The following is a 27,521-nucleotide window of genomic DNA, read 5'->3' as shown; positions in this document are numbered from 1 at the left end:
CCAGTCAGGTTTTGTGTCATGAAGATAGTTTATGATTTTTTTTCTCCTTCCCTCCCTCCGTCACTGCGTGCACGGCTGGGCAAATAGCTGAGCCCTCCAATCACCTGGGGCAGATAAACCTCCACCCCTAAACCTGAGGGCTCCTGCACTTACCTGCAGCTGGTGTGGAAAGTCTTTTAATGAAACCACTTTAACTCCTTACTCTTCCTTTTATGGCAGCAGGAGTTCGAGACTGAGTAAGAGGAGGAGAAATCTGCGCAGCAGAAATTGCTCTGAATCAGGTTAGTAAGGAAGTTTACTGCTGAAACAACCTGGGTTGTCTTAGGAAACCCTGATTTTAACATATGTGCTGTTCGAGCAGGAACAGCTGTGGTGTGCAGCTTGTTTAGCAGACAGTATTATTCTGTCTTGGGTGAAGTAGAAATTCAGTGTTAATATATAGAAGATTCAGTCACGGTTTCCTTCCCAGTCTGACCAGAAGGTGCTTCTGCTTTTGAACGATAAATCTTCCTTTGCTTTTCCCTTTTATGCGTCTTGTACTTCTGTTACAGGTGCTGTTTTCCAATTTTATGGTTATTATTGAAATATGCTACTTGAAACATTTCAAGCCATTGGGAGTTTTGTGAAAGTCTTGGGCACCACATGAACTTTTAGGACACTTGCAGTAAAATAATATATTGGCCGTGCATGTGTGTACACACACACAAATCATAGACTATACCTAGTTTTGCTTCATTTCTGAATTCTTTTAATTTCACATATTATTGCACCAGATCTAATAAATGTAATACTGCAGTTTTGAATTAGGGTACATATACTTAATAGGAAAAAGAATCATAAACTTTTAAAAGTTTTTAGGGAAAAATGAGGCTAAAAATATATGCTAAATTAATCTGTCTTAACCAGTATGTATTTATATTTTTCCGTTTTCAATATTTTACAAACTCTTCGGAGTATTTTATCCTTAATTTGTGTGGCTTAATTTAAAATGTTTAACTACTGTATCTAAAATTAATAGTATATTACATATTACTAGCTCAACAGAATAGGTTTGAGTAAAATATTTTATTTTGGCTTCAAAACTCATTAAACATAAATCTCAATAACAGTGCTAAAACTTTCAGAGGTTTCATATTGCTTTATAACATTTGCTTCCCATATGAGATTTTTGAGGTTTTTTATTATAATTTTTAATGGAAAGTTTTGTGGGAAATGTTTAACAGCAACTGCAGCAAAACTTTGGATTTTCCCATGTGTAGGTTCGATTTAATATGTAGTGATTTAAAGCATGTATGAGACAATTAAATTAAAATTTTATTTTAATGGAAATATAACTATTGACACATGATGTAAGTTACCTTTTTTTGCTCCAATATCCACATTATTTTTTTTTAATTTTGTGTGGGATAGGAGGCTAGGTTATATTTTTTACATGAAAAATACTTTGCCGAAATGGTAGATTTTATATTATGGTGAAGCAGTCAAAGCAGGTTTAAATATTAATATAATCTTTGCAGATAGAGACTTTGTCCCTTGCATTGTGTTTTTAGTTATAAATTTTTTTGACACCAAACATTCCCTAACATAAGAGCGGTAACAATACTGGAGATTAAATGTCCCTGATCATCCACCTGAACAAAGAGCTGGGTTGTAAGGCTGAACTCATCTTCTTGGACTGGCATTCAGATGTGGAGTGGGCAAGCAATGATCTGGTTTACAATTGGCCAGGAGAGGCTGAAATTAAGATGATTTTATCTGCAGATACTGTAGAGAGAAAAAAAATTTAACCAAGACAATAAGGAACAAAAGGTATTGGAGAAAACCCTGCTTATTCAGGAACTCTGCAAAATACTGTGAAAGTCCATCAGACATAAGAAAGTTTTGTTTTGTTTTTTCCTCCTCCTGTTAGATCTCTCAAGTTCCTTTCCTGTCTAAATTACGTCCAACTCTCCTGCCTGTGTCTTTGCTGAAGGTGGTTGAAGGGGTAAAAGCAAACAGCAGTGCGGATAGCTTAGCAGCTCTCTCTAGGAATTCCTTCATGGAAGAGCTTTCCGTAAGGGCTGGCCATTGGGTCCTCGGGTCTAACTGAGGCCTGCCTTTTTGGGAGGGCTGTTGGAGGTGTATTCCGTGTTCACGGCATAACCTGTAGCTAAACTGGAACTTGGTCCAAAGAGACTTCAGAAGGCAGGTGACCCAGCACAGGCAGGGCCAGAGCGGCCACGTCGGTTGTGTGCAGCAGACGGAATGTGCCAGCGTCGGGGACAAACAGACTTCCCAGGTGTTTGCTTGTGACGGGGTGAAACTCGCTTTGCTCGTGCCGCAGCGCTCTCTGGAAAGCAGACTTCAAAGCGGAGCCTGGCACTAGGTTGGAATGCCTGAGAGATTCATCGGGTTGTCTGCTCCACGCTGTGATTAGAAATAACTGCTCATTTTCAAATGCTCAAGGGCATTTTCCTTTGTGGTTTCTTATTGAGCATTACCTATGTTTAAACTCTGTGTAAGATCAGGATTGAATCTTTTCTCTTTTTAAACTGCATGAACAGTGCAGCCCACCCTGACTGGTGGTCCTGGCAGGCTACATGCCCTACAGTGCCATTCAAAGGCAGTAAATATCCACCAGCTCTGCTCCAAGAAATGTAGGACGAGTTGCACCAGACATGGCTCAAAAACACTCTCTTCTTCCTGATTTCTACATATTTTCCTACAAAAGACCTTTTAATGATGAGAAGCACAGAACTTTTCTCTGTAACTTTTACCTTCCATTAGCTGAACAAAAATGAAGTAATTGAAGCATGAAGATTTAGAAAGAAACAATCAGTGTAATTACCCAAACCCCCTTTTCCCAAGCTGTGCCTTCCCAGGAATGCTCAGAGCAGAGCCAGTGCTCCTCAGCTGCGGGGGACATTCGATAGGGGCCAGGCCGGTGATGGCAGAGCTCAGGGCAAGATGAAGCAGATGAAGTGGAGGCCAAGATGAAGCAAAGCAGAGCCGACAGTCGTGTGTTAGGATGAGGCAGGGTTAGGCTGCAGCAGGGAAAAGAGAAAGGATAAAAGGAGCAGTTAGGAGAATACTGGAACCTGCAAGCTGAAAAGTAGGAGAGATCATTTTTAAAATGTGTTCATTTACCCTGCTTCATGTCCCTCTCTGTCCTGAAGGACAAGATCAGCAGAAAAGAACACTGATATTTGTCCCTGCTCAGGAAAAAGATCTGTGAGTCTGCAGGAATAAGATCCTCTATGGCAGCGCCTGGCGGCTGTCGGTGTAAGCTTGTCCAGGACAATGCTGCCACCAAAAGGCGCACCCAGCTCTTACCGTCTTTGCTTCTGTAGGTTTGTGTTTTAGCAGAACACTGCCTCAGCGTTGAGATAAACTGCTTGTGAGTCAGAACGTGTCAGTAGTGAGTCATTGCTCAGGCTGGTCTCTTGCAAAGGTAATGCATTAAAGGATCTGCTTTACAAGGGACACCTCAGTTATTGTACACTTGTCAGTTATTTACGGAGACACTTGTCACCTCATATCTATGTCATTTGATCCTGTGCAAAGCCAAATAGCTTCGTAAGCTTATCAGATCTTCGTGCACTTGGCACGCAGCAACAGAAGCGGTGAAGCAGGGGTCAGGCATTTTTTGTTATGAGTTTAGACATACTAAGTAGAGGAAACTGTGGAAGATGTATGTACTGGATTCCAGGGGTAAAGGGATATATGCTTGTCAAGTCCATGTTAGGATGGATGTACTTAAAAAGAGAAGTTTGTCATGCACATTAGGTGAGGGTTTTTTTTTTTTTTTTCCTCTACAAACACAAAGTTTGTATATTGAACTTTGCCTTTGGTTGTGCTCCAGTTTCTAAAGGCTAAAGAAGAAAGGCTGGATTTCTGTCAGACGTGTCTTTTACTGGCTTGTGGCTAGCGAGAACTACCATCCTTCCTCTCCCCAAGAGGCAGAAATCAGAAGCAGAAAAACTGCTCCTATTTCTCCATAAAGATTCCTTCTCAGCAGAGAAAACCATAACATCATTTACTAGCCACTGCAGTAAATGGCTGTACAATTTTCAGGAGTTCTTGTCCCAAATGGCAGAGAAACAAAACAATCTGAGATGCCCTTTGAATAACAAGAGTCTTGGAAATTACTTAGTGGTCTGAGAACAAGATTTGCCAGAGTATTTTTTCCTGTTAATGTGTTAACAAATGAAATACGATCTGGGAGGAGGGAGAAATAATTCCTTAAAAAATGCTATGTTTCTGCAACATTGAAATTGTTAAGGTGAAGGGTATGGAGTCACAACAGCGTTGCTGCCTGTCACATGGGCTGCAGACTAATAAGCATATCAATATAACATCATAAGTGGTTGCTACAGCTTTCAGAACTGTCATTAGGGGGAAAAAAGTGGCCTCAGAATATTTGTCTAAGTACAGCCCAGGGAAAATAAACCTAGCTATGTGAGAGTGGAGTGCTTCAGCAACAAAGAAAGGCGGCTCTTCCTGAAGAGCTCAGGAGACACAGCATGGAATTTTGCCTGAACAGTTCAGTGCTAGTTCCCTTAGAAAATATTGTGGGTCTCTGCAGACGTGAATATCATCTGAGTTCTGTAACTGGTGAAATCTTCACAGTAGTTGAGTCTACATACCATGGGCAGATTCTTGTCTCTGGGACCCTGGTGTGCTGAAAGGACTGCCTAATTGGAGCAGAGCTTTGAATACTTCAACATCTGCCTTCTCCCATGTCCTGGGCCACCTAACACCTTTATAAGGGGATTAAGCATTACTGTCCACAGATATTCAATTCCATTCACTACCCTTTGTCTAATTCTCTTTACTTAAAAGGGAATGGAGACCTTTTTTCCTAAGGGTGCTCCTTGAAAGCAGACTTAGCACGTTTGAGTGTATTTGGGGAGCTATTACAGGAATAGGCTGAAAATGTTCTTTCTCTTCTCTGGTGATTTTTTTTCCCCAAGCAATCATGTATAGGGATGGCAGAGTTCCTGATACTCTCTGCTTCTGACTCTCTGTTTTAGGATCAAACACTGTTAATTGAGCTATCCATCTTCATACTAAGTCATTGCTGTTAGTGGATTGAACTAGTGTGAGTAGAAGTGTCTTTTAGTGTTCTAGGAAACTGATACAGACCAGGAAGGAATAAACCAGCAGAAAATCTTCATCTCAATTAAATAGATTTTCAGTTCCCAGACCGGTTCCACTTAACAAATCATAGAGTATGGATATTTATGGTATGAGTTGCAAAGACAAACATCAGTTTGGGAAAACGACAGATGGTATCGCTTTATTCTTACCAAACTCTTAGCCATCAAAAATAAAATTCAAACAAATACATAAAGACAGAACTTGTACATTAATGTTGCCTCCTTAAGATATTATTTTCTGTGGGATGCCCATGTCCTCCCTCCCAAGAAAATCCTTTGGACCCTTAGTGACCATTATTTTAGTTGGGAAGCTGGATCACTGCTGTTCCTAGCAGACACACATATCACAGGCCAGAGAAGTGCTGCCCACCTGCTGCCCTCCAGGACCAGCATCTGAGCTTGTACTCTACAGCTGGTCACATCCCACACTGTGATGGGCACTCAGAATATTGAAGAACTGCAGCTGGCATGGGATGAGCAGCTAGCCCTTCAGGTTTTGTTAGATGATTGTTAGGCAGAGGTGTGCAAGATTTCTTGTAAGGATATTTACATCTGGGAAACTTCACGGGTGCATGAGAGAGTAGAAACACAATTTGCTTTCAAGCAGTTCTTACGGAAGCAAATTCTAAAGGCAAAAGCTATGTATTTGAAGACAAAAGGATAGTGAATTTGCACTGTCAGAATAATGTATTTTAAACTTTCACTGTCTGTAGTCTTAGTTTTAGATTCCAAAACCACTTATTTATGTTGGTGTCGATCGTTATCTTAAAAGGCTCTATGATATACGAGATAATAGGCTGTTTCTGTTTTAGAAGTGGTTAAGAAGTGGCCATTAGCAGATAATTAGAAACACTTGTTTCTTTTTTACAGCAATGTAATAAACCTAAGGATAATGGATCTCTTTCCCTGGAGACATAAATGCTACATATAAAATTAGGAATAACATATCCCTAATTTGTTTCCTGAAGAAAAAGCACATGCCATCTTATCTAATGTCACAAAACAGTGTGAATATGTCCGTTAGTAGATGTGATTAAAGTCCTTTCTGCAAATACTTTCCCCCATTGTTTTTCAGCAGAGTCTACACTACCTTTTGCATACGGGAATAATTTCCTTTCTTTCAGAGCTCTACATCCACCATGTTGCCCTGTGGACCTGCTCTGTCCTTTTTTCGGTGTCTGGTGCGGAAGAAGAACATCGATGGTGAAAGCCTTGAGGACACCAAGTTGTGCCGGTGCTTATCGACCCTGGACCTTATAGCTCTGGGAGTAGGAAGTACCCTTGGTGCTGGTGTTTATGTCCTTGCTGGAGAAGTAGCCAAATCTGATTCTGGACCCAGCATCGTTGTTTCTTTCCTCATTGCTGCCCTTGCATCTGTGATGGCAGGGCTCTGCTATGCTGAGTTTGGAGCTCGTGTTCCCAAGACTGGCTCCGCGTATTTGTACACTTACGTTACAGTAGGTGAACTGTGGGCTTTTATCACTGGCTGGAATCTCGTTTTATCCTATATTATAGGTAAGCTGAAGAACAAACACTGGTCCCAGGGGTTTCTGTAACAGCAGATAAAAGATTGCAGTCTTAAGGCTGCTTTTCTTTTCTGTCTCTATGCTTATCTGCCGTGCCTTTTTAGTTGTGCTGAGATGAAATAACCAAAATAATTTGATTAGGTTATTATTCCCTTCTGTGCATCACCATTGCAAACAGAGTTTTTGCAAGATATTTGTGTAACAGTGTGATGTATGACCCACATGCCTTGTATGAAGATCGTGTCAGAAAATTCAGTGATGATGCACAAGAATACACGGGATTTATTTGGCATCTTTGGTCAGCAAAAAATAATTTCAGTAAAATCAATAAGCATTTTTTTTCTGAATATACACAGCAAGGATGTTTACAGGGACTCCACTATATCATACAGGAAAGTTATGGTGCTTAAGTACTAACTTGCTGCTATATCCTTGTTCTGGGTTGACCTGTCTCCTATCCCATATCCTGGACTACATTGTTGTGTCTGGCAGCTGCCCCCTCCCCTCTCTGGCTGGGCCTGCTGCTTTTGCTGCTGGCTCTCTCTCTCTCGCTCTCTGGCTCGGCTGCTTCGCTTGGCCTGCTGCCTGCCCCTGGCTTTCACTGCTTCTGTTCGTTTCTTTCTTCCCTCTTTCCTTTCTTCCTTTTCTTTTCCCTTTCCCCGCCTTCCCCAAAGATTTTGAACCGGCTCCGGACCTGACCTGACCTGAGAAGTTGGAGGATCCCCAGAGTCTGCGGAAAGAAGCGTCGCACCCTCCTCATTCACAGTAACCTTTTTCCCACTTTCGGTCTTGGGGAGTGTTCTTTTTCACTGTCAATAAACCGGTTTTTTCCACTTTTCCTCCAAGGCATTTTCCTTCCCGAACCCAGGGCTGGGGGGGGGAAGGGGTGGTGGAGGTTTTGGTTTAGGGGACTCCTTTTAGAGGTTCTTCCCTAATTTATTCCAAACCAGGACAATCCTTATACTAATTAAGTGCTGTCCTATTGTTGTGGTTTGAAAACAAACCGAGTGAGAGGCTCCAAGTCAGAAATACAATTTAATGAGAAGAAGAAAAAAAAATAAATGCAATAATACAAAAAAAAACACTGACAGAATCAGAATTCACCCTGATCAGGGTGATGGAAGCAGTCCAGGTGAGGTGCTCTTCCTGAAGCAGTGATCCCATAGAAAGGTCTGGGAGCTCCAGTCCTCTGGGAATCCAGTGGGTGAGAGCTGCTTCTACTGTCCCAAATCCCAGCTTCTATCCAGGGGAGAATGCTTGGCTCCTCCCCGTGGGCGGAGCATCTCCCAATAGGATGCTGAGTCATCCAGGAGGTCCTTGATGGCCCATTAAAGAGAGATAACAGCCGGAGGGAGTTATCTGTGAGTCATGCACAAGGCATTGATGGGCCATGGACTGAAGATGGTGATAGAATACATCCTAAAATACAACCCAGGACACTTACCCAGTAACCCCATAAAATACAAAGGTGACCAAATCTAAATAAAATCGATGCTTATGTGGCTGATAGTCAATAACATTTTTGGATTTAAAAGTTATTTCTCCCAGTGGAATGTGTCCCAAACTTCCATGATATTGTGTATGAGCTTGCCTAGCTTTAGATGTGTACCTACAGGATGGTGACTTAAATCATTACAAAACTGATGTTCCCCAGTATTGTATTAAAATGTATTTCACGAGAGGAGAGTTATACAAATAAGACTGTATTTGGCTGTGCACTCTTTATCACAGGAGAGTATTAATTTTAAATACAGACTCTAGTAACATACATCTTGCTAGTGATTTTTTTTTGCTTTACTTACAGGTGGGCAAACTTTCATTCATGTTATTTCTTAAAATGCTTTCTTACGTTACTTTTAATTGTTTAATGTATATCATATCGTAATTCTAGAAATGAGCTCCTTCCTGGATCAGGAATAGATGACACAGAAATAATTTCTGCAATATTTTGGGAATAAATCAGGCAAAAATTTGTATATTTTGGTTCTAGAAAACCTTGTTACCATTTAACAAGCAAAATTCTTAAACATTAAAATTCTTCCGCAAAACAAACATCACGAGCTCTGCTTTTTTTAAACACAAGTAGCAACAGGCTTAGTTTTGTTTCTTTTTCAGTAGAAGTAGCTGTATCCCACTGCACGGGTGTAAAACCCTAAACATGCATGTGTTTTATGAAGGTACATCAAGTGTAGCAAGAGCCTGGAGTGGCACCTTTGATGAGCTTCTGGGAAAACGGATTGGTCATTTCTTCAGTGCCTACTTCAGAATGAATATCTCTGGGCTAGCAGAGTATCCTGACTTCTTTGCTGTGCTCCTTATATTACTTTTATCAGGTGAGACAATATATGGCTTAATTTATGGTGGTTGTGATTTTTTACGGTTAAAAGTACTAAATTGTAGGGGTTTGCACCAGAAGTACCTTAAGGAAGCTCAGAGGCACATTTTGTATTGGCACTATGGTTCTGTGAATTAAATGTATATAATCAAATTTTCATATGCACCCTCTTCTCTTGAAACTGAGACATGAACTTAATCACTTGTCAATACTTTTTTTTTTTTTTAAATAAAACCCTTGATACAGATTGATGGTAGCAGGAAAACTACACAGTTCTCTGTGTTTTCATGTCTTTATCATCAATAAATGCTTTCAGAGTGGCCTGGAGGTTAAGCTCTGTTCTTTGGTGATGTGGTCTTCTTAAATTATATATTTTGCATGTGGTGGGCATTTTAAGGGGTTTTTTCCATTTAAATTTTTCACTTATTTGGTATATAATAATGTTCCCCTTTTTAAGTCTTCAATTGTCTATCCTAGAGTTTGTTTGACATAAAGGGCACCCCAAAGTACCAACAGACCAGTTTGAAACCTGAGTAAACCTTTCCTGTCAACTCTTCCAAGTCCTGTTTTTGTCTTTCCTGATGTATTGCTACAATTCTGGCTAGAATTCCAACAGTGCATCATGCATTTAAATCGCAAACGCTGACACTAGCTACATGCCATTTGAGGGATCAGAAAGCTCAAAATTACTGCAACTTATTTTCATGTTTGCATTTAACAATTATTTACCACATGAAATATTCCTTCTGCCACTGGGAGTGAAGGAAGCAGGAAATGTGTTCTAAAGTGTGCAGTTTGTTTTCAGGCAACACTAGAAGCATTTCAATATTCAGTAGAGGTCTTATCCATATCTCATATACTTGTCATGTTCAGTCTCTGGATTAAACCAAAGCAGGAGCTTTTCTTCTCTGGAAAGTGAAACTAAGTTATATATATACATATATAACCTGTTCTCTTGTTCTTAGTGGGGATTTTTTTGACACAGGAAAACATTTGTGTTCTACCTACTGCCAGTGCATCTGGAGATTTATTAAGTCTCTGTACATAAAGGAATGGCTTCTTATACTTAGGAAGATCTGGGAGTTGACTGGACTAGGTTTAGTCCAGCGTCCTGCCATGCTTGTGGCTCAGAGTTGCCTATAGGATCAGTTCAGACCCTTATGTCCTCAGTAGGGCAGGGAATGAATGTGGAAAGTAACTGGAGCACACCTTCCCATTTCACCCCTTCCAAATAAAGGAGGAAAAAAAATCACACTCTGAAAAGCAGAGCCCTGAAACTCCACAAACCAAACTCTACAGTTCTGATTTAGATGCTGACATCTTTTATGTTTTCTCCATTGCCATTGCTGCCTCAGAACATAACAATTAGAGGTTCCTGAAAAAACAAGGAAACGTTCCCCCTGTTGTTCATCACTGCTCCTGAGTTTTCATTTGTGTCCTGTCTTTTCATCCCTACCATCATTCCTTCTTCACTCCTTTCCCCTTTGGGCTGCAAATTGCCTCTCGGGGTGTCTGTGGTAAGAAGCCAAACCCCAGTGACTGAACTGGGAGGAATTCCCACTGCTGAAAGGGGGGCAGTGGGGATGGCTCAGGGCTGTGTAAGCTGAGCATGATACAGTCATTGGATTGTGAGCTGTGTAAAGCTGAATTATAGGAGTAGCAGGTGTTGTTTTACAGAAAATATTATGTGCCTAGCACAAGGGAAAGTACACAGAAATTTAGGGTTTTTCTTTGTTTGGTTTGGGGGGTTGGAGGTTTTTTTGTTTGGTTGTTTTCGTTTGATTTTTGGTTTTTTTTCTGTTTTGTTTTCTTTGTTGGATAACAAAAGGACTTTAAAAATGCACATGCTGTGATTTACACTGCATTGGGCTGATTGAGACACTGCCTTTTGGGGAAAGACTGAGCAGAAGAAAGCATACACCTATTTCAATAAAAATGTCATTGGTGAAGAAAACCTGAGCAGCTCCTAAGATAATTTCTGTGTTCTGATAAGATAGCAAAGACCTCATTAGCAGAGTCAGAAACTTTTTTGAGAGGCTTAAAATTTTCAGACTTAATCTCTAAATAATGAGGGAAAGTATGTATGTGATATTAGTGGAAACAGAGGGCGCAAAGGACCTGTGAAAACTTTCCAATTATATTTAATTTTTCCTGATCTGCTCACTGCCTGTTCCATTAAGCTGCTAACACTTTAACGCTTAAAATTGTTAAAAATCTAATGATAAAATAGAATCCCGACGGAATAACTTTCAGATTGTTGAAATGCCCTGCTCTCCAATATAAAGCCATGTGTATTTTGTGTCAGTTTTCTAGAATCACCATGCATCAGGGTTACAAACAGGAGGCATGCATTTCTTTTAAAGCTTTTATTAATGAACTAGGAAATGGCATTTACTCTGATGGATGTGCCCTGAAAATTGTAGAGTCAGTTGGTTACGTTGTTAATTTAATAATTGTGCTTCTTTTCTTAATCTAACAGATAATTCTTCTGTAAGGAATATATTCTATCAATCTGTTTTTACAAAGCAAAAAATTCTTGAAGATGCTTTTACTGTATGGCACAAAAGAGTTATGGATTGACATCTCAGAGAAGTAAAAAGTAGCCACTCCTAAAAATACTTTTAAATACTTCAAGAAGAAGCATTTTCTTTTGTGGTTTTCTGTATATTTGCCTGTTGTCATGCCCTTAAAGAGTCTAGCAAGTTTGTGATAAGGCTTTTTTAAAAATCTGGTGATGCTTTTTTCAATATTATTCACATTAGTTGCATATATATATATATATATATAGTTACACACACATACCTTCTTTTACAGGTATCTCTTCTTTAAAATGCCTTTTTATCAGTATAACGGGCCATTCACATATATAAAATGTTTTTATTTTACAGGTCTTTTATCTTTTGGAGTAAAAGAGTCTGCATGGGTGAATAAAATTTTTACTGCTGTTAACATCTTGGTCCTACTCTTCGTTATGATTTCTGGTTTTGTGAAAGGTGAAGTTGACAACTGGAAGATAAGTGAAGAATATCTCAGAAACTTTACTGCAGTAACAGAGTAATTTTTCAAAAATCTATTTACTTGCTCTTATTCCAAGCAGTTATCTCTTACACATGCTTTCTGATAATAAACACTATTAATGTTTTGATATCTTTTGTCACAAGCTTCAAAGCGAGATGACAGTTCCTTGATTCAGATGTTCTTCCTTTTGTTGGTATTTTTCTCTTAAAAAAGTAATCTCATGCATTTTGTAAAGCAGACCTCTGTCATGAGAACACCTAAACATTTTTTTTTTCAGAGTTCTAAGGTAGGAGGGTGCATGTATTTATCCTGCCAATAATGAGAGGGAAAATTATCTTTCAGCTTTATTTTTGTTCTTTATAGGAACCACTCATCCTATGAAAATGTGACAAGTATATATGGGATAGGTGGCTTTATGCCATATGGTTTCACAGGAACATTGGCTGGTGCTGCAACCTGTTTTTATGCTTTTGTTGGATTTGACTGCATTGCAACAACTGGTATAGTATTTATATGTGTGTGTATAAATGTTTAACACGGGGAGAGTTTTGCAAAAGAACCCCAATGAACCACAAGCAATAAAATAATCTGTCTACTCTTCTTGCTTTGCTGCCTTCCAAACCTCTTTCAGTCAATATAGAATGAGTCTAAGTTCATTCCTGAGCATGGCTATCTTTCTGGGAAGAAAGAAGAGGTTCTGTTTGTGACATTCCTGCTCTAAAGAAATTGCTTTCTAAGTCTGGAAAGTGCTTTGTATACAATTTTAGTGCTCAAATAATTTTAATCACCTTCTCACTTTTACATTTCTCTGAGATAAGGTGTCTTTCCTAATGGCTGGTAGGGAATGAGTACCATGAGTACTGAAATTGTCAGCAAATAACTAAATATTTGGGCTTGTACTACTCTGAATATACGAAGTATTTTATGACCTTTAATTCACCACTATTTTAACACTATTTCTGACAATAAAGTACTGAGTTCTCTTCTTTGTTTCAGCTTATTTTACTCACGTGTTTAAAACTTCTGTTACAGATGTGATTCCCATGGCTTTGATTAACAAGTGATTTGCCTTTCATGTTATCTCTTAAAACTGAAGGGAAGAACTAGTACAAACTTTTGGTGGGGGATTTTCTTTTCCTTTTTTCAGGAGAAGAGGTCAAGAATCCTCAGAAGGCCATACCCATAGGAATTGTGGCGTCCCTACTTGTCTGCTTCATGGCTTATTGTGGGGTTTCAGCTGCACTGACACTAATGATGCCATACTATCTGCTAGATGAGAAAAGCCCTCTGCCAGTAGCTTTTGAATATGTTGGATGGGGTCCTGCTAAATACCTTGTAGCAGTGGGATCCCTCTGTGCTTTGTCTACAAGGTAAAGACATTGAAATACTAATTCGATTTGGAAAAGCTGATGGATAATATTTTACATTCATATGTATGTTCATGTGCTCATTTTGAAGGCTCAGTCCATGCAAAGAATTAACAATAAGTATTATAAGCAAGTCTTAAACTTAAGCAGGTCTAGTTGACAGTAGCTGTGTTAATTCAGGTTCCTTTTTTTTTTTTTTTTTAACTGTACTGTTATTGAACTCTACCTCTTTCTCTTTGGTAGCAGTTTATGACACTGATTTTTTATTTTATGTATATAAGTAAGTATTTTCAAACATATGACCTGCGAGTTACCTTTATGAACTGACAAAGTAAACCTCAGCCATTTGTCCTTTTTTGCTGCCCATTTCCAGTCACTCAGCAACTTCATGGGCTCTGTGTATTAGCAGGAAAAATTGAAGACGTGATTAATTAGCTCCACTCCTCACCTTCATTGCCTGTCTCTGTTTTCCTCCAGTAGCCAGTCTGTCTTCTGACATCATGCCCTCCTGTGGTTTTTGTGTGGGTATTTGAGATGTAGATTGCAGCTGTGAAAATAATATAATTTATTCCCCTTAGTGAAAGTGTGAATGTAACCTTAACGTATTATTTCTATTAAAAAGATCAGGGAGTTCACAATATGTATTAGTGTTCAAATACATTACACCCCAATTGTAATATGATACAAACACTTAATTAAAACAGAAAATTGCTTGATACTTGAATTTAGGGATAGAAAAATGCTGATGCCAATCTTTCCCCTGAGCATATATAGGTAAGGAGTTTCCATGAGCTTCAGTGGTAAGAACAGTGGCTGCCTTTCCACAAAGGAAAACAAGTTGCCTGTGGAAGCACTAATACTGACAGCACTCCAACATAACCCTGTAGGCATTAGCCTGAATATGAGATGGTTGACTGTGGGCAGTGGTTTAAAGGAAGTGGACATTTAGATGCAGGAGGGGATAGAAGCGTGAAGTAGTTCCAGCAAGACACTAAAAGAAATGTAGGACTGACTTAAGAATGTCACAGTTACACAGTTCATCCTGGGATTAGAGTTATTTTCTAGACACTTGTCATGGTCCCTTCAGGTTGGAGTGATTCATTTATTATTTTTTTTTCTTTACATTGGTAAATACCAGAAGTTACATATAAGAAACTAGATTAAAGACATTAATACTGGGAAAAAAGTGAACTGAGACGGTAAGAACGTCTTTTTAGAAATCAGAACTGTTGGTCTCTTTTTTCAGTGTATTCTGGAGAATTATATTTAGTCCTGAGGAGAGATTAATCTTTCAGTCTGTTGACTGATGTTAGTTTAGGACAAAACAAAGGAAACTGTATTTCATGCTCCTCAGTTTAGAGGTACAATTAAGAAAAAACATTGGGATGAATTGCTTTGGGTCTTTACAGTTTCCTGTTACTGTGCCATGTCATGAACTTGTTTTGCCAAGGTAAAGATGTTTATTAATATTGTCATTATGTATGCAAATGTACTTGAAGAAGTCTAGGATGAAGGAACTTTACAAAGCTAAAACAACAAAAAACCCTCTGGAATTTTTTGGAATGGACCTTCTTTGCGGAAGGTACACTCATACATCAAAATCAGTTCATTTGCTATAAAACTTCTCTCCTGTCTGCCCTTAATACTCATGTCCCACAAATGTTACTGGATGTACTTAGCACCTGTGGTATGAAGAGCTTCTTTAAGCGATACAGTTGTTTCTGTAAAATAAGAAAGGAAACTCTTCACCTGGTTAAAAACTTGTGCTTGCTGCAGAGGTTATACTGGCTATAATTTCGCCTTTAGTTTTCTTAATTAAAAGTATTCTCTTTGAGGGGAAGAAACCACCTAATTCAAGAAGAATGTTTTAAGAGCTTCAAATTATCAATAGTTTTAAAGCTTTATGTGTTCTAATAACAAATCTAAGTTAATTAGCTTTACTTCTTCCAAAAAGAAGTCTTAATGCAGCTTGCCTAGAGGTGCTTTAATCGAAAGAATTAATCTGCCCAAGTACACTTGTATGGTGCTTACTTTCAATTCCTGTTAATCAGCAGGCTTAAATGGAAATACAGAGTGTAAAGGATGCTGCTTATGCTTATTTGCTGCTGCTGACTGACAGACCTTCTCCAGGAATACTAAAGCTTAATTGCATAGTTAGTGGGATCTGGAACATGTTCCCAGTCCATTAACACCCAAGAACTACAGTGATGGCAAGAGAGTTATCTAGCTAATCTGGATTCTGTCTGATGAAGTAATTTCATTACCTAAATTAATATAATATTAGTGGATCAACTTTGCAGTTAAAAAAAAAACTTTTTGTGTCTGATCTGTAGTACCTTGGGCTATGGTGCTTTCTGGTTTTGTCTCACAACCATACATTTTTGTTTCTATACATGCCATTAATTAACATTTTTTTTTTTTTTTATCTTGTCCATGAATACAACTCTGCATGAATTGTTTGCCATGTTGCATGTGTTTGCTTTTTACTCAGTCTTCTTGGATCCATTTTCCCAATACCACGTGTAATCTATGCTATGGCGAAGGATGGGTTGCTTTTCAAATGTCTAGCTCAAATCAATTCCAAAACGAAGACCCCACTAGTTGCTACTCTATCGTCTGGTGCAGTAGCAGGTGAGACTAAGAGTTGATCCTTGTAAAGAAAGGTGCACTGCTAAACACGTTGCATATATGGAAATAAAACACTCTTGTGCAGCTTTGATTCGCTTTGGACTGAAATGATCAAATCTGCTTGTTGCTAGGTGAAGCAGTCTACCAGTAAAGCTCTTCTCTACCTCCACCAAGATTTTTACTTGATGGTTTATCTCGAGGGCTTTCAAAAGAAACAATAACACAAAACCAAAGAACATCAGTTGACCAAACAAAATCCCAAGAGCAGCAACACAGAGCCTAAGCAAAACTATACCTAAACCCATTAACGCCTCCAAACTTTCTTTTTTGTGTAGTTGGGTTCACCAGGAAAGCATTGTGCTTCGAATAACCTGTACTTGAACTATACATTTTTCTGTTCTAGTCTTCTCGGCTCTATGTTCCCTTTGCCCCGAATTCTGTTTGCCATGGCACGTGATGGTTTACTCTTTAGTTTTCTTGCCAAAGTGAATAAGAGGCAGGCACCAGTTTCTGCCACCTTGACAGCAGGGGTCATCTCTGGTAAGCTCTCAAAGCCCGTGTTACTTAAAACTGAGATTTAAGCACTCTATTGCACGTGCATGGTACTTTATATTTTTTTGAAAAGGGCTGCTTGTTAACTTCCCTTGCATGTACAATGGGAATAAAATTACTGAGTAATCAATGGGTGTAAGAACTCCAGATCAAACCAATCATGGTGGTGGTGATGGCCTTAATGTCACAGAATTCAATTTTTAATTTTTTTTTTAATATTAACCCCCTGTATGGTGAATAAGCTTGTTATTTAATCTGAGTCCCTCAGGCTGATGCTCTACTGACAGGGCTTGTCTGATGTAGACCTAATAGATTTATCCCAGCTATAATGGGAGGAAAATTATTATTATGAGATATAAGAAAAAAAATTACATTTGCAACAGGATCATCTAAAAAAAACTTTTATGTAAACTACAAAGATTTTTTAATTGTCTTCCAAAGAAAATGACTTTTGTTGTATAGGCTTACCAAGTTGTGGTTGAGGGGCATGTGTGTGTCAGGGGCTTATGTGTCTGCAAATATATGTGTACACATACATCCCTACATATATTTTACCAAAACAGTATTTTGGGAGCCATTGCCAACTATTCATGGAAATTCTTAACATACAACTCTTTCACTTTTGTTCATACCTCTTGCAGAGGTACAAATTTCATTGTCATTTTAGTGGGATGTCTAATCACCCAGGAAAACTGGAAGCTTTAGAAGTACTTAGCTCAAAGGCAAACAAATACGTTTTTTAAGTAATTCAAATATCAAATACATGCCTTAGAACTTTCAGCAACCTTGGGTAAAAGGAATCTCAAATAAGAAGTTCAGGAATGAGACTAACATTTTTTATTTATAGTCAGGGTCATTCTCAGATGCCACAAGACTGGAACTGCTCACATGGTGTTCTTGACAATAATGCAGAAAGTCATTGTCCAGATAGTTCCCACAGGAAGCATTATTATCACTTCCCTTTTCTTTGCTCAGAGCACAAACAGATTGCATAGGATTACTTCTATCATTTCAACTTTATTTGGTTTGAATTTATCTTATTGACATATTCTCTCGTAAGAATTTGGAAGTGCAGTTTTGTGGGATGAAATCAAGATCTTTCTGTGAAATCACAGTAAGGATGAGAAGAAAGAATAGTGCAGTACCCAGGTGGTAAAGGGATTGGTACAGTTAAACAGCCCTGCCTCTATCTCTGCAGCAGCTGACATTGGACTGCTTTTAGACAACCTGGGGAATTTGGTGCCTCAAAAGCTCACCAGAAAACAACTTGATTTACTGCTGGGAAAAGAGTAATTTCTTCTTCTAATTTTTTTTTTAAATCCATATTTGATAATTTGTGGTCATAAATAGTTTTGACAGAATAGTTATGGATGTATGCAAGATCTTATATTACCTGACTTTACTGTGATTTTACAGCATGAATAGTTTTACAGCTGTAAGAAATGTTAAAGAGATGAGATGTTTAATTAAAGTGATCAAGTCAAGACCGCAGCTGAGGCAACCATCAGGTGTCACTGTGTGGCTGACCTTTTCAGAGGTGGCAATCACCATGGCAGACCTCAGCAAAATGTGTTGGTGTCAGTCCAGTTGGACCTACCATTGTGTCTTAGAGCAGAATTAACAGAAGTTAAAAAAACAAACAAAAAAAAAAAAATTCTGCCTTTTTTTTCTCTTAGTAGAGAAGATCTACTAAGAAAAAACAAGAAGGCATTTTTCATTTTGTCTCTAAAGTTAAGGAATATCCAGGATACAGAGTAGCCTTTTGATGCTGGGATTAAAAATTAAATATAGCTAATGTACATGGGGTTTTAGTAGGTTCTGTTCTTCCTCAGCTTTGCTCTTTAGAGCATGAAAAACAGAGAGGTATTCAAAAATCTGTACTGCAAATTCCTTTTTGGATTTAGGAACATCCACTCTCATAAATGAAAGCAGGACCAACTTTCTTAATTGGAAAAAGAGACTGCTGGATTATACAGAAGTTCTGTCATCCAGCAGTCTTGTTTTCAGAAAATCACATTTTGCTTCCTCCTTTAGGATCAAATACCAGGGCAGTATGTGTCCATGTGTTTGTGCAGTTATGCAGCTGTCTCTAAATACATTAACAATCACATGCCATAAATATTCAATATAAATATTTTTAACATAGAATAATTTCTCTGTGTGTATACACCCAGTGTATAAAGACTGCATTTAATAATTTCTTTTGGTGCTGAGATTAATGATGATTCAAAAACTCTGCATCTCAAAAACATTAATAAAATACAAATATTTTAAGAGGCTCTTTGAGCACAGGTATTTCAAATCAATTTGAATTAGCCTTTCATTTCCTCATAGCTTTTCCTAGTTTCTTTATAAATAATGTGCTTCTGTGTGCAAACAGCACAGACAAAAAAGGATATTCCAAAATCTCCAAATGTATGCAGCATTAGCTTTTAACACAAGATTTCTGTAATTACTTCCACTGCCATGGAAGTTTCTGCCTCTGAGTTCAGTGATTATAAGAATATTAATTCTTGAGAGATGTTACTGGTAATCCCTGAAGGTGAATTGACTATTTATAGTGAGATAACCACTAAAAAAAACCCACAAAACTATTTTATTTGAGACAAATCGATCCTGAAAGTCCTCTTCACACAGAGCTCTTTCCCAGCTCAGCAGAAATTTTATATCACAACAGCTTTTTCTCAGATTGGCAGTGGGATCCATCCTTCCAGCTTTGACAAGGTTCTGCTGCAGGATCTGAACTTAATTCTATAAAAATGTATTTTAATATGGCCCAAATTCAACAATATGTGTGCAAATACTTACATCCGAGTAAGTCCAGTATAAGCTTGATTGTGCAGCATGAGAATGTGACTCATCAGTGCCTACCTCTCCAAATGAGACTCCCAACTGTAGGGAATTCAGTTTGGAATGATACCAGCAGCTCAAAACATTGTGGTTTTAAGGAATATCATGATTTCGCTCATATTGCTGTCAGTAAAACAATAAATTACGCTGTGGACAGATTTTAAAATCTTTGCTTAATAGATCTTTAATATTAATCTTGGCAGTTATGGTGATGATCTTCATTTTCTTTCCCACTGTGAATGATTCTACAATTCTACATCAGTCTAATGGAATTTTTTCCATTTCTGTTCTTTTTTTAGCTGTAATGGCATTTCTGTTTGATCTAAAGGCTTTAGTGGACATGATGTCTATTGGCACACTTCTTGCTTATTCACTTGTGGCAATCTGTGTCCTCATCCTTAGGTGAGCCAAAAACATCCTTTGTATCCTACTGTGGGGGTTTTTTTTTGGGGGGGTTGGTCAGTAAATAAACAGAAGTCATATTTACAAGACATGTTTTTTGCTAGATAGCCAGTAGCTGTAAGCACATAAATGGTCTCTAAGAAGCAGTGAATCCCCCAAGAAAAAAATGGTATATTGTCACATAAGTACAGCAGTGAGTCAGGTTAAAGCTTCTGGTGAAATCTAGATACCTTTTCTTTTCCAGAAGAAGTATTGGTCCCAAAGGTCCTAAATACAAACTTGAGTACAGAATTCAGTGAATGATACTTGTATATGAGTACAATCTACGCTGTACATCAGGCACCTTGCATTCTGGGGACTGTTTTTGAAAGGAGTAGATATTCTTGGTGGTTCACAGGATGAACAAGTAAAAATAGTTGTTTTGTATTATCCTAGTCAGAAAAGTTTTAAGATGTGGTAGCCCCAGATGAGAGTGCAAATACTATCTCTCAATGAGTTTTACTTCTCAGTAAAACTCTGGTATCGATCATGTTTGTAATGCTATGAAATTATATATTGCTAGCTACAGCTCATTTTATTACTGATCTTTTTATTTTAAAAAGTCACCCTTTATTACTTAAGGCTAAGTGATTAACTCTGAAAAGTGTAACAGCTAAAATTCATTGTTGCAATAATTTACACTTTTAAAAGAAAAGCCTATTCGGTTTAAAAAGGATTCACTTACCATACATATTTTTAAAAATACAGTCACAAACTAACAAAGCAGATGTCAATTTTTGGTTAATGCCAGTTAGAAGCCTCTTATAGTATGGAAACAAGTCAGAAACAAGATCCCTTACTCTTTTCTTGCTGTTGACTACCAGACCCTGTGCTTTCTTTCTGTACTGGACTGGTCATTTATCTGAGCTATTTGTGCATTCAGGTAGCTTAAAAAACTCAAAAAAAAACCCAAAAAAAACAAAAAAAAAAAACCAAAAAAAAAAAACCTCAAAAAAAAAAAGTCTCCAAACAAACCAATCCAAAAAGTGAGTTGCCATAGATTTTTTTATATGTGATATTGACTAATAATGCTCTTGCAGGGCAGTTATAACTTGGGAAATTCTGATGCTCTACTGAAAAGAATTTAGTTCTTCATAGAGTTATATTGCTTCAAATCTGGAAGTATGCTAAATGGCTTTTTATTATTCTGTTTTATGCACAGGTACCAACCCACCTATGAGGAACCAAAATACTCTCCAGAAAAAGCAGCTTTGGCTGCAGCTGAGAGGGAGTGTGCAGTAAGTGAGTCACAGATAAACATGATAGAAGAGAACCCCTTCCGTCTTCAGGCCTTGATTAATCCATCCAGTTCACCCACTGAGCAGACTGCAAACACAGTTAACTTTTTAGTGAGTCTCTTAGGTAAGTATTTGGCTGTCCAAACTCATGTGTGCATTAACAATTATAATGGAATTTTATTAAAGACAGAATTAAAAATCCACTGATAAGATGCCTTCTTTCTGTCATGCACGTGTCATTCTGTGCTTTTATCCTTCTTGATTAATCGATCTAATCTGTTGTCATTTTCATTTAATGAAACATATTCATAACCACAATACATGTTGAAGCTTGCTATCACTCTTCTTAAAAGTCACTACCTCTTCAGTGCAGAGATTAAGTGACCTATTTCTGTAATTTTGTTTTTCATACAGCTTTCTTGATTTGTGGCTTGAGTGTCCTCATTACATATGGGATTCATTTCATTGCTAACTTGGAGCCCTGGAGTATTGGCCTTCTTGCTTTGTTGGTGATATCCTTCATAGTTACCATTCTGCTCATCCAAAGGCAGCCTCAGAACCAGCAGAAAGTAGCCTTTATGGTGACTAACTTATTCTCTATGTTCTTCTCTGATGAGAGCTTTGGATGGATTCTAATGAGTGGCAGAGAGAACTTAAAAGCTGGAAAACAAGTCAGAAACTGATGAGTGTACAGTTCCTTGTGTAATCTGCAATTCTTTGGACCTAATGCAGAGTCTAAGTTCTTTCATTTTGCAATTTCACTTATGTTGTGAGATCAGTTATTCAATGGAAATAATGAAGTATAAAGATCAAAGAATATGGTGGAGCTGGGGGAGCATTTCAGAATAAGAGAGATAGATGTATTATTTTTCAGTTGTAAATACAGGAATTCATTAGTATATGTCCCACACAAACTGGAAAGTTTTTCTACAGCCTTAGAGAATATATATTAAACATAATGTATTTTAATAGTTTAAGATCTATAGAAACTGTTGGTTAAACCTAGTGAAAATTCCGCTACATTACAACAGCAAAAAAATTTCAGTTCTCTGTTAGTGATTACACATTTCCTCTAGTTTGTGTTACACACCTGAAGTGTGGCATGCAAAAAAATTATGTTTAATAGAGATATATTGAATATTTCCTTTTAGGTTCCACTATTGCCATTTTTGCCATCATTCAGTATACTGGTAAATATTTACTTGATGGTACAATTAAGTGGAGAGACTTGGATGAGATTTAGCTTCTGGATGTTACTTGGTATGTACTTTTGTTCATTTCAGTCACTTCATACACTAGAACTCACAATTCTTATCTTAGAACATTCTTTTCCTTCAAATAGTTGAAAAAAATCTCTGTGATTTAATAAAAATCAACTAATATTTCTGAACAAATGCAAGTGCATGCTTCAGAAGAAGTATTTATATGCAGTCAAAGTTTAAAATCTAGTTTTTAGGTAATAGGAAGAACTCCAATAATCCATGATTTCTTTTCTGTAAGTATAGCAAAAAATTATGTAGAAACCTGCTTGTAACACGTTTCTTCCTACCATATCAGCCTGTCCTCTTCTAGATGTAGGAAATGGTGTTAATTCCATCTAGACATAAATTAGAGATAATAGTTTCCATAAATTACTAGAGCATTTAATTATGCAAAAAATGATGCACTGGAATCTCCTGTAGAAACGGGGGAAGACCTGAAGCATGAGCTCTCAATCAGATATCTGAAGAAGAAAATTCTTTTGAATTTTGAATTCTTTGGAAAAATCTGTTCAGCCAGAGAGAAATATCTACTTTTTGATGCACTACTTGCCTGAAAACCCTATAAACTTTTCTTTTCCTTTGGAAGGCTTCCTCATTTACTTTGCTTATGGCATGAGACACAGTGTTGAAGGTCATCGTGGCAAAGGAGATGATGATTCTTGTTCAGGAAATAGTGGGATGCAAGAAAAGAACCCAGTGGATGACCCTGAGAATGCAAATGAGAGGGATCAATTCCTTCCACATGAAAGGACGAGTGAATGTTAAATTCTGCAAGCAGAAAAATCTTTTAAACCTTCAATTGGCATTTTACTTGCAGACTGAAATTTCAGAAGCTTTATGCCAACATGTGTCTCTTGAAAGTGTTTACTACAAGGCCGAACTGATATTTTGGACAAGCTGCTAATCCATCTTCATCATTTCAGTACTGTCAGCATAGAGATTAGTATTTAATTTTTTTTTTAAATTACCCTTTTGCAAACAAAAATTTGGAGACATCGTTTGAAGTGGCATCCAAAAATCACTGGCAATCATCAGATATGAAGAATTTTAGAACTGTCTGCAAGAAATTCTGAGTATTTGACAACGCACTGTGAACACAAGTGCCTTTCATACCTTCTCCTTATCTTTGTTGAGTGTTTGTTATGTGTTTCATACAGCCTGTATGAATGAAAATGTATTTGCAAAATGAATGGTAATTGTATAGATTAGGTACTTTGTAAAAATCAGAAGAGCATTTATTTATGTAAAAAGATAAATTCTTATCTTTCCCAATCATGACTATTAACCATAGTCATGGAGAACTCAAGCAGTGAAAGTACTTCAGAGGTTTTTAGTCCCTCTAAGTAGCATTCATTTCTACTTGAGTGCAGGCCTTTACTTTGAAGGATAATGTGTGTATAGAATAACACTCACAAGAGAAGTTCTTTTGTTTTCTGCAAAATCATCTGGGAAATGATCTGTTGGTTACAGTATTGACAGTGACAATCAGATGTGATTTAGCAAATTTTGTGCTTTTGACTTCAGAAGCGCCAGAATTTCATATGACTAAATAATTTGGTACGTATCTGCAGCAGTCCTGCAGTTTTCCTCCTTACTGCTCATTTCCCCCCCTATATTTTCTCCTTTATATGTGTTCCAGAACTGATATTGCTAAGATTAGCGTTGCACATTGTTTTTGCCAAGAAAAATTAATGCACAAAATCCCAGCTTTCTTTTCAGATGCTAGGGGAGGTTAAAAAAAACAGAGGTCTGGGCTTTTGAAAAAAACTTTATCAAAAGAGTACTTCAGTGCTTCATTAAGTCTTAAATGTATGTTAACAAAACACTTTTTTTGTCAGCCAAGCCTACATCCACAAATCCATTTATGTGGGTATGATGTCTAAATGCTAATTTATGTAAAGACCAAACTGGTGTGGCAGTGCTGGGCAAATAATTATTTTAATGCTGGTATAAAGAGAAAAAGTTCCTCTTTCAACATAAGTTATGTTATCTGTCAAAGGCACACACATATTTACACTTTTTCTTAGCAAGGAGTAGGTTCAAGTCTCATGAAGGACTCAAAGTACGAAATAATTTTGCAAGAATACGTTTACAAAAAGTCCTTCTCTAGAGCAAGAACTGTCTTGGACTTTGTCAGGGAGAGTTGCAATCTGTTGCTGGTACTAACCATTGGTATTAATCTCTGTCAGGTATAAGAACTTTAGATGCCATGAGCTACGTTGGTTGACAGTGGAAAAGCACCTTACTTGTTATAATAGATGAAGTTTTATTAAAAAAAAAAAAAAAAAGAAATTAAAACCCCAACTAGTTAGGCTGCTTCTGTCTCCCTCATTTTCCAGAGCAATAAGTTGCTCTTTTTAATCTTAAAATGGCTTCTTTCCCAGTAGTCTGAAATCCTCAGCTTCAAAAAAAAAGCCATTGCTGTGGGAGCAAGTCAGCTGAAACTTTTGCATGATGTCTTTAGAGTGAAAAACAGCTCCTAAAATTCCTTCCACACCTCAGCATGTGGGAAGCACAGACTTGCTTTTTGCTGTGGTTGTTGATGCCACAGAGCAGGCCAGCCGGGCTCCCAGGACACAAACTGCTGCTGTTCTGTCACCTGCAAGGGAAACTCCATTCCCTCCCAAGGCCATCATACAGAATCTATCTGTGCACACCTTTCTGTGCATTTGCATCTGTCTGAAAATAGCCCACAGTGAATATGATATACTGCTTAAAATAATTCCTATATTGCACTGAACTTTTCCTTTGAAGGGGTACTGTCGATATATTTAGCTTCTGACTGAAGCAAGTGCTAGCTAAGCCCTCTAAAGAGAACTATAGAAAGTAAATTTTCTAGCTTATTTACCAAATGTATGTATCAGCACTTTGTGTATTGACAGATTCCCCTTTCATACGTATGAATATTTCTCCCCCCCTTTGTTAGCAAAATTAATTATTTTAAAATAATGGGATGTGCCTGTACAAGTGTTGCTAAGACAGATGGGAGGAGCTGCAGCACCAGAGCTATCCCCATAATTAATGAGATATAAAATGAAATTAAAAGAAAGTCATTGGGTACTCTTAGTTGCTTCAGCTGCACAAAGCTTATTTATATGTGTGCACAGTCGTTATTAGTCAGTGTCTGAGTGAAAACAGACAAGCCACAAGTAAGATATTTATACTATATTTGATGTGTATTTGGATATGCAGTCTTAAAATTCCAGATGCTTTAGTAGGACTCTACAGAAGCAAAGGACAAAAGGACATGCCATGCTAGTGTAAGGATACAGGAGTGATGGATGCAAGAAATCTTGGTTTTGTTCTCATATTTGCTCTATCTCTGTACTTGCTGGAAGAACAGCTGAAAGCACAAATCTGTTGGAATGAAATAATTGTTGTTTTTTAACCCAGTTGTTGATATTGTACATTGTTCTGTGCAAATAATAATGGTAGATATTAATACAAAATATCTACCTTTGAAGGTACTTATTGGGGTTTTTATTTCCTTTGTAGGAAAAAAAATCTCAAAAACCTAAATTGTGTTCCTGAATAATTCATGTTAACTGTAGTGATCTTCTTGTGGTATTCTAGTCCTAATTCTGCAGCGGGAAGTTTTATGAGATAACTTAGATTTCATTGTCTGTTATCATGGATAAAACGACTCTGTTAATAACAGCATGCTTTTTCCTGCATATGCTGGTCAGATTCCTGAAATTTGTGGTACTGTGCTTATGTTGCCAAGTGTTAAAGCTTTTTTTTTTTTTTAACTTGCTGTTGGAGAACCAGCAGCAATAAATGTCAATAGCAGTGACACAGAGTTACTTACTTAAGTAGGACTTGAGCCGTGTCATCCAGAAACTTCAAATGGTACAATGAATTTACAGGCAAAACTTGGTAAACCTTAAATATATATTCTATATTTTATTACATGATACATGTAGAAGTCTATTCACCTTTCCCTTAAATTTTATGCAAACCTCCCCTTATATTTAATAAACAAAAGGTACAGTGTTTTCATAGAATTTTTAACAAGTGCCAATATCAGTGTGTCCTAAGCAGGAAACCTGTGTGGGACTGTGCAATGGGGCCTTTGACAGTGAGGCACGCTTTTTACAGCAGGAATTTAATTCACAAGAAGGCTGGCATGTCTTACTTGAGTGCATAAAAAAAAAAAGAAAATGAAAGCACTTTTTAAATGCTGTTGGACCCTAATTCTTCCTGGACGTGCTGGGAAGTCGGTACGAATGGCAGACTGAAGGCTCTGAGGTTACTCAGTGTTAAGCAAATACAAATTGTACAGAAAATGGGGTGGTATTTCATATAGTACAGGATCTTTGTGTTTGTTTTTAATTTCCTGTACCTTCAGTACTTCTCTCTGGTATATGTTTTGAGGCCTCGGCATTTTGAACAGTTGGACCTTTTCAAAGCTAAATATAATGCCTTTACCAGGTGCTGATCTATTTTCCATTTGATCTTAGAAATCAAAATCCTTAACGTGAGCTAAGCTGAAAGATTTCTGTGCATAGACACACAGACATACATTACAAAGAACTGTATGTGTACATGTATTTTTTTTTTATTGTCAGTTGGACAAATTCTGTCGTTCCTGTATGTTTTCATGAGCCTTGTGCAAGGTCAACTCCAGCTTCACCAAGTTTAGTTGGAGTCAGAATATGAGGATTTGAATATTTGAATATTTTTTTCTTTTGCGGTACGAGAAGGTAAAGCATGAAATATGTGTTACCAGTTATGTGTCTTTAAAACCAATTATGTGTGCATAATTTTAGAAAACGTTAGCATTCATATCCATCTTTTCTTTTTGTTTGTATGTGTATTTTAGTGATTATTTCTGTATTGTATGCTGCTGAGCATTCAAAGTGTAGATAGGATGATTACGATGCAATTTCAACTACAAATTTGTATTTCTTTGAATTGCTCTACCAAAATGAAAAGTCTTGAATTTTTATGAATGTAAAAATGCTTGTATTTAAGAATATGGTACTTTTATTCCCACTTTACAACAGAATTGTTATCCGTGAGATTTTTAGTTACTTTAGTTCCAAATTTTAATGGAAATCACATTGCTCCTTATTTTCTGTAAAACGTGCTTTGTGGGATAACAATAGTGCATTTGTTCCATTTTTTTTTTTTAAATAAAGTTGAATATCACTTGTATGTCCTTCA

The 27,521-nt window shown here is 37.4% G+C and overlaps 1 protein-coding gene across 3 annotated transcripts; it reads left to right on the top strand.

Moving 5' to 3' along the window:
- The first annotated feature begins 136 nt into the window (after positions 1-136).
- Positions 137-27,521, top strand: SLC7A2 (solute carrier family 7 member 2). Of its 3 annotated transcripts, none has more exons than XM_066316932.1 (12): positions 137-281; positions 6,263-6,653; positions 8,842-8,997; positions 11,888-12,053; positions 12,381-12,517; positions 13,165-13,387; positions 15,876-16,015; positions 19,714-19,816; positions 21,018-21,217; positions 21,508-21,674; positions 22,245-22,353; positions 22,942-27,521. In XM_066316932.1, the coding sequence occupies exons 2-12, from the start codon at positions 6,278-6,280 to the stop codon at positions 23,118-23,120; spliced, it is 1,956 nt and encodes a 651-aa protein (XP_066173029.1). In that variant the 5' UTR covers positions 137-281; positions 6,263-6,277; the 3' UTR covers positions 23,121-27,521. The 3 variants fall into 3 exon arrangements, with proteins under 3 accessions (XP_066173029.1, XP_066173031.1, XP_066173030.1); XM_066316934.1 differs by lacking the exon at positions 15,876-16,015 and adding an exon at positions 16,416-16,552 and having other exon boundaries at positions 138-281; XM_066316933.1 differs by lacking the exon at positions 137-281 and having other exon boundaries at positions 6,245-6,653.

The sequence above is a fragment of the Sylvia atricapilla genome, chromosome 4, assembly GCF_009819655.1.
Source record: "Sylvia atricapilla isolate bSylAtr1 chromosome 4, bSylAtr1.pri, whole genome shotgun sequence".
Classification (NCBI taxonomy): Eukaryota; Metazoa; Chordata; class Aves; order Passeriformes; family Sylviidae; genus Sylvia; species Sylvia atricapilla.
Note: the sequence above shows the minus strand (reverse complement) of the source record. Positions and strands in the feature narration are given on the sequence as shown.

What these genes read in the sequence shown, in the direction of transcription:
- SLC7A2 (XM_066316932.1), top strand. Translation starts at nt 6,278, where the DNA reads ATGTTGCCCTGTGGACCTGCTCTGTCCTTTTTTCGGTGTCTGGTGCGG. An exon ending in CCTTATATTACTTTTATCAG is followed by an intron (nt 8,998 to 11,887) that starts GTGAGACAATAT and finishes TTTATTTTACAG; the next exon opens with GTCTTTTATCTTTTGGAGTA. An exon ending in ATCTGTGTCCTCATCCTTAG is followed by an intron (nt 19,817 to 21,017) that starts GTGAGCCAAAAA and finishes TTTTATGCACAG; the next exon opens with GTACCAACCCACCTATGAGG.